The following is a 13633-nucleotide window of genomic DNA, read 5'->3' on the forward strand; positions in this document are numbered from 1 at the left end:
ACCCAAAAATAATGTGGGAATAATGACGAGGAACTTACAAGTTGAATATCATTCTATTGATTCATTCATAAACCTACCTTTACAACAAGTGGCATACTTTACTGATCAGATGCTCGGTTTTTCTGCTCCTATGGAACCCGTTTATCACATAGTTTGTGTACAAATAAAGCTGAATGGTATGTCAGAAAACATTTTTAACGTTTAATCTTGGCCATTTGACTAATTAAATGATTATTCGAAAGTCTCAATTACATTTTTCATTTCTTATTATTATGCTTACGCACTAGGTTTCAATAAATTTATTAGTCAACTTTTCGATTCTTTTATTTAGTACCTAACTACTAAACAGTACTTTCACTATTCCATTTTCATATAACTGTTTGAATTTATCATTAACATATTTTATAAATCCGTAAGACGTTGTTGGCTTGAAATCCACCCATTTCAAATTTTTATGCTTTTATACTTTTATTACCCCCTTACTCTTACTCTTCTACCCTTACAAATGAAATACCACTTATTATCACTATTATAGGAAGTTTCGGAGAATACTGATTTTCATAGATTACCTCACCAAATAAAACTTATTTTAACAACCAGTGGAAATCGGGAGTCACTGAACGGATATTTCGTCCTAGTGTGGGACTCCTCTAAAGAATATCCTGAGGTAAAAATCAATATGTACTTACTACTAACTGATTTCGAGCGTTAATCTCCGGAGTTCTATACAAAAGTTATGAGAACTGGAGCTTAACCATGTCTGAAGTAAGACAGTTACTCACCAATGACAATGGAAGTTGGTTAAGCAATAATGTGAATTGATTGAATAAAGAATCTAGGCCACTGGATGCCAACTGTGTTGTCGAAAATTTAAGGACTCATCTCATGATCTGAGTGTTCTTGTTTCAATCTTCAGTGAATTTATGAATGTACGTTGCCGAACAGTTCCACACCAGAACAAAACAACCACCCATTACTTTCTGGTATTCAGTGGTTGTCTAAGTAAGAACAATTCGTAATATATACAATGAAACTAATTATTCCACTGAAATAAAAAAATAAATCCCAGTTTATGAATTACACATGACTGATTAAGATTTGCATTTTTAAGAATGTAATATGATCATGGATTTCAGGTCAGTCAATAAACCCGAACAACAACTAATAAATAGTTTATTTATATGCATATTCATTATTTATAACCATGTTTTTTTCCGAAATGAAATCAGATCACATGTCTTCAAAATAAGCAACAAAGTACTTTTACAGAAGAGAAAAAATTATCCGCATCGTACAGTTTTCTATACATGTTCCCTAGTATGATATTTTATCTGCACCCTTTGCCTATTTTTACTCTTCGCCCTCTTTATTCCTTTTCTTTTTTTTTGTTTTTTCGTTATTGTCGTTAAAGTTAGCAACTGATTGTCCCAAATGCAGAACGCAACATTTTTCTCTATACTCTTCCTTTCTGCTTCATTCACTTCACATGTAGGAATGTATCTTAGTAAACAAATAGATAAACAGGTGTGTTTTTAAGTGTCCATCTATATATAGTACACATTTCTGGGTTTATCTTTCTGAAAAATATAACAACTCAGTTATACATACGATTCTGTGATCATACTAAGTTGATTTTTTTTCTATAAGAATATTTAAGCATCACATGTATCGGGCTGAAGTCGAAAAAAAAGATATTTTTTATTGATAAAGTAAAGAAACAATTTACCAGAATAATTAGATGTTTATCAATAAAACTGATTACTCGCCAAGTCTTGTACCAGTTGTAAATTTCTTAACTGTAGATAATTCACAACTGATAAATTAATTATTTACGGTACATTCTGATAGAAAAGTAATACTGTTCTAGATAGTCCCCCAGTAGCAATTGTTGTGACGGGCGGTGTCCAAAATTTGATACTGATACAAGGTCTGCTACGCGCTAACTCCCCAAATGACTACATGAGCGACAACATAAGAGGGAGCGAGAAAGTGTAATGGGTTATCGATTAAAATGCACAAATAATCACACATGTATATACTACTCTAATCCTCAGGAAATTGATCGATTACTTGGCCATTAAAATGCATTTGTCCTTCAGGTCACTTATGATTGCCATCGGTTGACCTTCTTACTAGGTTACTTCTGATTGGCTCTCTACCTAAGCAATCATATAACTAATATTATAAAGACTTGATTTAAATTGTGTAATAAATACAACAATGCATGTTGCATGATAAAACATTAAAATTTAGTCTCCAAGCTAATAAACATGCATAAGAATTGATAAAACGATCATAGAACATACAAGGAATATATGTGTATAAAAATACATATCATCCTAATACTTGTAGTATTCAAATTAGAAATGCCTCCTTTAGGTGTAGAACACTTTGGCTGGCGAGAAAAATCTTCAGAAATCATAACACTTTTTAACTATATGCACTGATGATCAAACCATGTTGTTTAAATATATTTCTTGTTTACACAGAAGCTTTTTTTTAGTTTAAAGGAAACTTTCGCCTAAAATTACATCGTCAAAGTTTTTCAAAGTTACATGCATCTTCATTAACTTGATACGAGAATTGTAGAAGATATGCTGTTAATTAGTGTTTCGAAGTGGTAAATTGTCGTCTCACCCTAGACAAAAGGTTAGCTTGTAGATCGTGATCACCACAAATTAATCTAATTTGCGTATCATTTCAAACCACTCACGACTCCATCATAAATAGAACTTTAGACCTTCATGTCCCAAAACTAACACTTAAGTAATAAAACCACTGGTCAAGTGTCCCGTCGTACGATTTTTAATCTAATCAATTTTTCCTAAAGTTTAACTAGTATCGAACCCCATTGGTAAAAACAGTTGTAATCCCAATATATCTGAATTCCACAAGTCACGACTTCTCAGTAGAACTTCAGGAATATCATGATGTGTGCAGACTATTATAGTTTCGTTCAAGGGGTTTCGTAAAGATTAATTTCAAACGGTGTATTTTATTAATCACAGACTAATCTCAGATGACTTATCTTCTTAAATGTTACCCAAATACTATTCTTTATATGAAGATTATTGAACACCTTGTTTTCACAACATATCAATATTCACTATACTTCTCTCCATTTATTTATCAGGTAAATACAACATCCTTAGTCAAGTAATTTGTTTCAGATAGTATTCTCTTTTTATTGATCATTTGTTTTTAATATGAAATAATCATTCAAAAGAGGATTCTTCCATTCAATTTTAAGAAATCACCTGATTTTAGTACAAATAATCAAAGAAATGTGTTGGTCATTTTTAAAATTTGAGAAATAAATTAGGTTTTCATTAAACCTGAGCTATTGACAAACTGCCATTAGTCATTTTCAATGTAACATCAATCAGGTTTTTTTTCATATTTCTAATATTAAATGAAATTTATGGGAAATTGTAATGATGCTACCTCAGGACAATGCCGAAAAACAAACACTTGGAATTGATATATTCTGTTTCTGAAATTCATTTGGAATGTGTATATTCAAGATCATTTTTGTATTGTTAATTAGGTCTTGTTTAAAGCTTCACGTAAAACATTTAATCACGACTATATTCAAGTAGTCAATGATCATGTGGACGATTGGATTACGTAATCGGTGTTATAATTTGTGGGTTTGTGCTCCTATCAATGTATAACATAATGATACCGCCAATTATCAACCGGACCAATGACACATAAAACCCGTACGAGCAGTCTACAGTCCTTGTCGGTCCTGCTTTCCAACTAACCCTGCCTGTTAAATCCACAACACCAATATCAACACATGCAATATGAATCATTTATTTCAAACATACTGGCTTTATATACAAACCAAACAGACCACATCGTTTCATAAAATAGAAAATAACATTTGTACAAAATTTAGTCAAAAGTGGTTGTGAATGTGTGAGACCGTAATTAATAGACTGGGCGTAACTCAAGAATGAGAAATCGTATAATAATGTTCATAGTTCAAAATAATGCTTGTAATTAGAGGGACATGAATATGAATAGTTTAGCTACTTAACAATTGTACAGTAAAAATATGTGTATCGTATTGGTCCATGAATAGTTCTCAAAAGTTTCCATTCATAATTCTCATCGGCATATAACAATTGGAAAGAGTTCCAACCTATAAATAAACTGTGTAAACTATAAAAATAAAAAAATACTAAATTTGATTGATGGTGTTTGCTTGTATCCTCCCACTGTTGTTTAGAACTGCAAATGATGTTCAAGTCCCATGGTGAACATCGGTTCTGAGATGCAGGTACATCCAGCTGACTAGTTCCAAATAGGACGAAACTTGCGTCCTAGATTCCACGGCAAGCCACCATCCATCTTTGCTTTAAAAAATAACATTCTTCAAGAAATTCAAATTTCCGTAGGTATTCATCATAGAGTGAGAAAATTTTAGTTATCAGGTGACATTGATTAGTTGTTCCATCTTTACTTAAGATATGAAACCAGTGTGAACAACTGGACTTTGAATCCCTTCGTGAATGCTACACAATAGTGGTATGGGTTTAAAGACCGACAGAAAACATCTTCAACCTTTTTCAATTCCTAATATAAATTTTATCTGTCACTAATATCTGCCTAACTAATGGATTTATTTACCCCTGCTTAAATCACAGCTTCTTTACTAAACATTCAAAAAATTCATTCTTAGATAAGTCTTTGATATATTTTCGGATTTCCCCAAAAGCTTTAGAGATCAAATACTTTTCCTCTAAAAAACGTAGTTGAAAAGGTACACAGTAGTAAATCATCAGTCTATAGTTTACCTCAAAAAAGTAGGCAAAAAGCATGCAAGATATAAGAAGCATTTACTAGACCATCATAAGGTAGTCAAATGCCTCGTCATCTAATAGGTGATGCATATAAATGGATTAACGAGATTACCACTATCCCGATCTACTATCTAGTGAAACCACAACCAAGGCGACGGGCTGGGCAGAATTAGCGAGGAAAGAAGACCCTGTTAGGTTTGACTCTGGTCCGACTCTGAGGATACATGATGGATGTAGTGTAGGTGTCAAAATGTTTTCTTCGTCTTCGAAATAATCACATTTTCACAAGTATATTCTCAAGTTTTTCTACTGAGAAACTTGTATTCAGTTGATAAATTACTTTAAAACATTTTATCCCTACCGTTTAGTGTTTATGTTTTATAAGAAAATATGAAACTGTTCATCACAAATAAGGCTTATGAAATGTGCACTGTCAGTACTTATACTCAAAGCATCTTTATCATTCAGTGATGTTACACTTGTCTACAATACACTGTACATAAATTTAACGGAAAATGAAATGATAAATATTAGTGGTATAAATTTTTATCATAGAAGCTATTCAATTTGTAGTACACGTCACTAAATAGCTTTAGCATGACAACAATTAGAAAACAAAGAAAAACTAGACAACACTATTACCGTCGTCCAAAACTTCCTAAATATCTACATCAATGACTGCTCCAGGGATCAAAACCTAGATCTACAGGTTTAGTAGATAGCTCTTGGCTTAAAACTACTTAGTGGATATCCAATGATTTACATTTCCAACGTCGACCAGTTCATGATATTTTGCTATTATTATCTATTTCTGACAGTACCACCTACCTCATTTACGGTATAACTGACCTCCGTTAGTCATAACTTCTCATTAAAACCTCAGAAATACGTATTGCATTTAATCATCAGTTAACTCATGATTACTGTTAGTCTAGAATGTTTCGGATGAAACTGTTTAATTTGTAGTTTAGATCACTTAAATGCGCATATCTAGTTTTCTGTTAACCCCTGCCAAACTTTTAAAACAAAAAAAAACTGTTTCTGAGACTTGCTGGGTTATATATAACAATATACAAAGATGAAATAATTTTAAGATAACAAAAACCATTAATTTCACATGGCTTTTACCTTTAAAATTATACTTTTACACCTAATGATCTTTCAATGAAACACTGAAGCCATATAAATTACATTATTTTTCAATGTAATATGTCTTTTTTTTAAAACGAATATAGCTACATAGCATTTGTTATGTCTGACTTTATTATACATTGACCACCTGGTGTTTTGAATACACCTGTTTGAAAGACAAGCATAACATGGTTATTCCTCATGCTACATATAATTTCTTTGGAGTAAGTATGCTGAAATGTAAACGCGAACGGCAAAACTTAGTCCAGATTACAAACTGGTAGTTGGTCTAATGCATATATTATAATACTTATGAATATAGAAAAGTAGTTCACGATATTCAACTAGGGTTGTTTGTTTCTTTAAGCATACGGAAAACTGTCTCTAAATTTTAACAGAAAAGATGAGAAAAAATATAGACGTCCTATCCGACATTACATCTATGAACTACAAAAGAATATCAGCTATTTATTTAATAATAATTTATGTTCTGAAAATAATAATTACAGAATTCACGCCAGTTTACAGGCATGATCAATTTGATATAAATAGTAACATTAGATACACAGAACAAACATGTGATAGAAGAAAGTTTTAAGTATACTAGTTCAGTAATTGTTTAGGTAGTACATGTATTACAGCGATCCAATGCATCAGCTGGAAATTTTTAATATTTCTTAAATGGACAGCCCGTTGATTTATGAACGGTGTAATTAAGGTCATTCCCTGTGCCAGATCGAATTAATGATAATTATCGACAACTAGAGAAATTAAAACGAAAACAGAGAGCACTGAACAACAAAGCGGTAATTGCCAAAATATATGAATCAGGTCTACCTAGATGTATGTGTCATGTGACACAGTGATATACTGTTTATGTTATTCAAATTAGTTAAACTTGCTAGGGACGGTGTTAACATGTTGACAGCAAGTCGGTGGTTTTACTTAGGGGATTCACTAATAAAGATGGCTAAACATTTAAAGGTCCTATAATACTACTTGTAGAATGAGATACACTTACAGGTGCTAGACCATTCAATGCATTTTCAGAGGAGCAGTATGCATCGATACAGCAAACAAATAATGAGAGTGATTTTATCGTGCGGATAGATTGTGGTAGGTTATTCCATACTCTAGAAAATTTACAGGTGAAGTAATTCATATAAAGAGATGATTTAGAATGAGTTTGTTTCACTAGTGCCAAGGAATTACGGATGTCATAATGAGAGGTTTCTGCATATTGAATCGCGTGATCGGATGTAAACGATAGTTTATGCAGTAGTTTGAAGAAAAAGATAAGATTGAGTTTGAGTCTCCTCCTCCATAAAGGGTCTATCCCAAGTTTATTACATCTAGAATTATAAGTTAAGGCATAATCAGCTCCAAGAACACGAAGTGTAAATCGTCTCTGTACTGATTTCAGCCTTAATTTATCCTCTATGCGCGCACTGCTAAGAATAAACGTGCAATATTCTAGAAGAGGTCGAGTACAAACTTTTTACATTAGAATATGTGACTCATTGTTGTAAAGGTTTCGAGTTATGTAACCTATTAGACGTTGAGTCTTGGAGGTCTGTTTTAATACCTGTTCTGTAAACGACAAGTCTTGGGAGTATCTAAGTCCTAAGTCTACTACTGTATGTAACCTAGATAACACTTCTCCATTTATGGTAATGTCTAGGTTGAATGATGTATCGCCGAAGCATATCTATCCAAATTTAGCCGTATTAAGCTCCAGTTGCCATGTTAAGCACCACTGTGCTACCTTGTTAAGCTCCATGCTGATGCAATTTTGCATATTTTTTCAGCTCATGTGGAGAAAATGAATATACTACTTTAAGATCATCTGCATATAGAAGGGACTTACCCACACAAAAACTTTCACAAATATAATTGATAAACACTAAAAAGAGCAAAGGACCTAAGACACTACCTTGTATTACACCACTTCTAACTGGGACAGCGTTAGACAATGAAGATTTAGAATCTGATTATTTATTCCTTATTAACTTAGTCGGCGGTCTATGCTCTACGAGGGGTATCAGGCATAAATAAATGAAAATAAAATCAAAAACTTGTTTTTATTGTAAAAAATCAGAACGAAATATCGGAACAGTCAATGTACAAACGATAAACTAGAATACAAGTTAATTAGAATGAAAAACATGAATGAAAGAAAAATGACAATGATGTAATCAAACGTTAAGAAAGAGTTGAAGTAATGAACAATTCAATTCATTAAATTCAGTAATTTTATAATATATCTTTCTTTATTGCCATTAATCTGTTTTCATTTCCTTCATTACACAATCATCTAATGTTTGTTAACTCTGTGAGTTCTAATCACTAGTTCGATGTTCTGGAACTTTCCATCCCACACTTTATTTCTTTATCTGAAATAAAAAATTGTTATGACCTTAATGACTCTATTGGAATCTTCGCTACATCATGATATACATATTCATCACTCATCACCGTATTTATGAATATTGACATATTCATAATAACTGATTTTGAAATATTATAGGTTGTATGCAGCTGATGAAGACCTAACAAAATAAAATTATTTTAATAGTTGAGATCATGAGTCACTTGAAGCTAGACCACCATGGAAAACCTGGAAGCATTGGATGGTCGTTTCGTCCTGTTGTGGGACTCCTTAGCAGTGCTCATTCACTATCCCGTCTCGCGAGATTCAAACCCAGGACCTATCAGTCTCGTGCGCGAGCGCTTAACCATTAGACCACTGAACTGGCATCCAACGGTGTTAATGCCTAACATCAAATAATCCACGAAATTGAGCGACACACCCACCATTGTCTTCAGTGAGTTACTACTTCACAACAGACCCGGTTGAACTCCAGTGATAGGTCTTGGGTTCGGATCTCGCGAGGCCGGATGGTGGATGAGCACTGCTGAGGAGTCCCACAACAGGACGAAGTGGCCACCCAGTGCTTTCAGGTTTCCCATGGTGATCTAGCTTCAAGTGACTCATGGCCTCAACTATTAAAATTACTATAATATCCACAAAACCCCTTCTGAAAATAAAATGAATTTATATTATTCTGCATCAGTCTTTGTTTTTGTTCTCCTCAAGATAATTCGCTGCATTTCTGATTGAAGAGTTCTGTATTAGAGTTTCAGTATGAACATCAACTCGAAGACACAGGTACGCTTGTTTTATAAGTTCTAAATGGAATGAAAAGAGCCTCCTGTATACCACTGCTGGTGATCCCTTGAGAGTTGCTTCAATATAGCCACTTTATCATTAGCTTTTTAAAACAGATAAATATCAGTTAGTAACCGAATCCAGGACTTATGTTATGTTCCGTTTGGGACCCATAAACTAACTAGTGCCTATCTAAACTCACCAACTTATCGGATAGCACATTGACGTTTAAAGCGATAAGCACTAGGTCTGAGTCTTCGTGTTAACTTTAACAATATGATTCAGGTACATCCATCTTGGGAGTCCTAAATAGAATGAAATCCTCTTCCTGAATCCCACTGCTAGCCATAATTCATCAATTTTAAAATAATAACTAATTTCTTGTTGATTGTCACATAAACAATTTGTTCGCAGTGTACCCTTCATTTTGACTGATAATTTTAATCTTTATTAAATGTACCTCAATAATAATAATAATAATAATAATAATAATAATAATTCATTTCTACCCAATGAGAAACGGTTATTTTATCTAATATGAATATACATTTTATCATCAGCATAAACTAATAATTTGCGTGTGAGAGAAAAAATATCAATAAACTGCAGAAAGTATGAATTGTTAGGCAGTATCAATTCATGTCTTGTACAACATGTTATGTGTTTCCTGTGCAAATGTATATGCCACATCCTATCATTCCCACTAAACTTATCTATTTAAGCCAATTGTATTTAATATAAGGAACCAATCTAAGTCATTTACAACACAGTTAATCTGTGTGATAATTTTGATTGTTTAAGAAATATTTGGTGTGTTTTCATCCCTTGTCCACTGTATGTAAAAGACATTCACTTTAGAAGAGACTGAATAGCAAATTATGTTATAAACATTTATTATATGTTCTCATAAAGATTCACTTTCTTTTTAATGGCTTCTCAACATTGTTCAATTCGTTTAATTCGTCAAGATACATCTATTCCATGGGGTTTTCGATTAGAAGGTGGTACTGACTTTGGTCATTCTATAACTATACAACATGTGAATCCTGGAAGTATAGCTGATTACAGTGGACTTCGGGCTGGTGATCATGTGATACGAATTAATCAATCTGAAACTAAATGGATGAGACATGATGATGCAAAAATGGAGATCATACGATCAAGTAATGATTTAGAATTGTTTGTTCAACGTAATGAAATTGTAAATCAATATACACATCAAAATAATTTTTCTCCATCACCAAAACATTCGTTAAGTAGATCACCGAAACCAGTTTCTCCACAACCAGTTAGTCGACAAACTATTTGGCAACCTAAAATTGTTTCATCTGTTCAAATGTCACCAAATAGTAATCATAACAATCACCAAGCATATGGAACTCATGTTAATTTAGAGGCTACATCGAAAAATGAAGAGTCATCATCTATCGGAGTTAAGCACAATATCTCACCACTTCCATTTGGTCAATCACCACCGGCACCTGGAGAAAACGTACTAACAAAAGTCGGTGAGGGACGTTATAGAAAAATCAGTCACTCATCATATAATTCACCTATGGGTTTATATAATCAAAAAAATAGAAATCAAACATTTGAAAGAACATTGTCTAATGCTACAGGCAATCAACATGATGGTACAGCACCTCAAGTATCACCAACAACACCACCATCAATGTATTGTGGATCATGTGGAGGTTTTATACGCGGTGTTTTTGTTAAAGTACAAGGTCGTATCCCAATGCATCCTGAATGCCTTAAATGTTGTAAATGTGGAATAGGTTTACGTAATATTGGTTATTTCTACATTAAAGAACAATTGTATTGTGAAACTCATGCTAAACAAGCTGCACCACCTCCTGAACCTGGCATGAAAGCTGTTGTTGTTTATAAATAACATGTGAACTTTGAAAAAAAGAAATAATAATTTAAGTTCTATGAAAGATATTTAATATCCAATTACACATGAAGCTATCAAAATGATTGAGTGAGTTTTACCATTTTTTTTTTGTTGTTGAAACGAAACAAACTATTATTATTTCCCGTCAACAAAAATGTTTAGTTTACAAAATCTATTGTCAAAATCGTTAGGATTAGTCCAAAATTGGATATTTTATCAACAAAAAAAACCCATCTTAACTCTCATTATCAGTTGGGCATGTAAATTGATTTATAACATATATATTACATTAAATGATTTGAATATAGACAAACTTTTTAACAAACCGTCTACTCAATATATCCAACTCCTTTTTCAATTCATAAGATTGAATGATTAAGAAACTATTTAACTGAATGATAATTATAGTTGTGAATGTATGATCATTATTATTATTATTGTAGTTTACAAATAAATACCTACAATCTATATACCTTTCTATTTACTTTGAGAAGAGAAGAAAAACAAACAAACAAAAGAGGTGAGGTTTTCCAACATTTAACCTTGACTAAGATTAACATATACATTTCATGTACCGTAGAATTTACAAATTGATTTCCTTTTTTTCTTTTTAATTTCAGCTCTCTTTCTGATTATCTGTCGATTGTTTGTTTTTTCTCTTTTTTTTCCAAGCAAACTCATGCAGCCCTTTTATTTTAGATGTTTCATTCTACTTATTCTATAGTTTATTTCATTATCTTGATTAATATTCACTATTAATGATCGTAATTATAAAATTGTAATTGTTTAAGTATTCAGTAATTCATTATTTTATTGATTAGATTATTGTTAATACGATCAATGTATGAACCGTTAAATATTGATTGTGTATCCGGTAATAAAATAACCAATTTAGTCTTATCAAAATTGTTATTATCATTTCAATGAAGATAATAGAAAAGAAAATATCTTGAACTGTGTTTTATTTTTCTTAAATATAATAAGTAATGAAATTTCATTTTGTCCGCGAATTTATTGTTTAAATTATATGGCCTAATAACATAAGCCATTCCAATGTGAGCTTGGATATAATAATTTACATCAACACTATTTTTTTAATTGTCATAGCTTGGTTATAACTTTGTGATTAATATATAGAACTTTCGACTTTTGATGAGGCAGATTTAAATCTTTAACCATATACTGTGGTTTCAATGATCAGGTCGTATCAGTTGTTTAAATTTAGTTAAGCTAATGTATTGAAATGATAGAAGAGATTTGTAGCTGAAATGGATTTTTTTTAACGTTGATTTTTATTTACTGAATAGTTTACTGAAGAAAATTTCGTTCTCATTCTAGACATCATTAAAGTTTGCCTATCTCAAGTAAAAGTGTTAATGATTTTGTTCATAATTACAACGAACTCTTCACAATTAAACGACTTAGATAAGAGTAATTAGCATTACCAAAAATATCAATATATGGAGACGTTCATTAGGAAAAATTTTTCTTTAAGAAGATATAATTTTCTAGAGCTGCTCAATCGTACTCACGGTTATTTTTACATGTAGTGGTCTATAACAAAATATTGAATTACTGTGTCATTAACAGAGGTACTAAAAGTCAGTTAAAATTTAAAGTTACGTAACACTCAAAGGGTAACAAAAATAAATTAACAAATGGAAGCAAAATATAGATTACCCATTTGATGATTATTAGGAAAATAAAAATATGAGCGAATAAGTGTCTAAACAAGACATAGAACTGATATTTAAAAAATTATTGTCTACTTGAAGAATGCGGGAAAATAAAGAAGAGAAAACAACCACGTTCAAAAATTATCAACAAAATGGCACTTCGTATGTTAGGACCATGGTAAACTAACGAATTGAATATGCATCTTTTAAACACAAAGATCATTTGTGAGCTGACAAATACCCGAAGCACACGCTATTTATAAGTTTCTTGCTCAGCTTCCCTTCGAAACAATTCGCCCTACTTTATGAATAAATTTTACTGGGGGTTCTGGTGGAGGTAGATGACTAGATGTTCAACAGTTAAGCTAGTGGCTGACTTGTATTCACCATTCTATAACCATGCTCGACAGTGCCTGTATAAAGGGTTTGGAATGGGCACACTTTGAGTGACCAGTATTACAAGCTCCACAAGAATAAATAAAACGATGGATATATAGTGTGGTGGCCCGAAGCGGCGATTTATCCTAGACACATCCTGGTATCGCACATCTGCTGAAGAATACAGTTCGTATTCCAACTAAATAAAAGGTCTCCTTCAGGAATTTGGAAGACTAATTTTGTTAGATCTCCTAGACTTTACCTCCTCTAAATTCAATGTCCTAGAAAAAAATCTTCCTCAGTAAGCGAGTTTCTTCAGTTAAGCGTCTGGGCTCCAGGTTGCTGTTAGTGAACCTTAGAGGAAATCAATTTTTCATAGACATTTTTTGGGTCCCTGTAATGTTTATAAGTAATTGAGTTATATTATGAACTAAGAACCCCAGAAATAACGTAATCGGATCACGAAGTACTAGATAACCACAAACGAATGTACTGTATTTAGAATTAGAAATCAAGCATACAACAAGTACAAATGTATCATTAATTCATTCAAACATCACAGTGCCATCCT

At 32.3% G+C, this 13633-nt stretch overlaps 1 protein-coding gene across 1 annotated transcript; it reads left to right on the top strand.

The window, feature by feature from the left end:
- Positions 1 to 9658: 9658 nt before the first annotated feature.
- Positions 9659 to 12293, top strand: PDLIM1 (PDZ and LIM domain protein 1). The gene is made up of 2 exons (XM_012939183.3): positions 9659 to 11095; positions 11629 to 12293. Exon 1 carries the CDS (start codon positions 10040 to 10042, stop codon positions 11003 to 11005), a length of 966 nt encoding a protein of 321 aa, XP_012794637.1. The 5' UTR covers positions 9659 to 10039; the 3' UTR covers positions 11006 to 11095; positions 11629 to 12293.
- Positions 12294 to 13633: the final 1340 nt, after the last annotated feature.

Source organism: Schistosoma haematobium, chromosome ZW (assembly GCF_000699445.3).
Source record: "Schistosoma haematobium chromosome ZW, whole genome shotgun sequence".
Classification (NCBI taxonomy): domain Eukaryota; kingdom Metazoa; phylum Platyhelminthes; class Trematoda; order Strigeidida; family Schistosomatidae; genus Schistosoma; species Schistosoma haematobium.

Coding starts and splice junctions, on each gene's coding strand:
- PDLIM1 (XM_012939183.3), top strand. CDS start 10,040: ATGGCTTCTCAACATTGTTCAATTCGTTTAATTCGTCAAGATACATCT.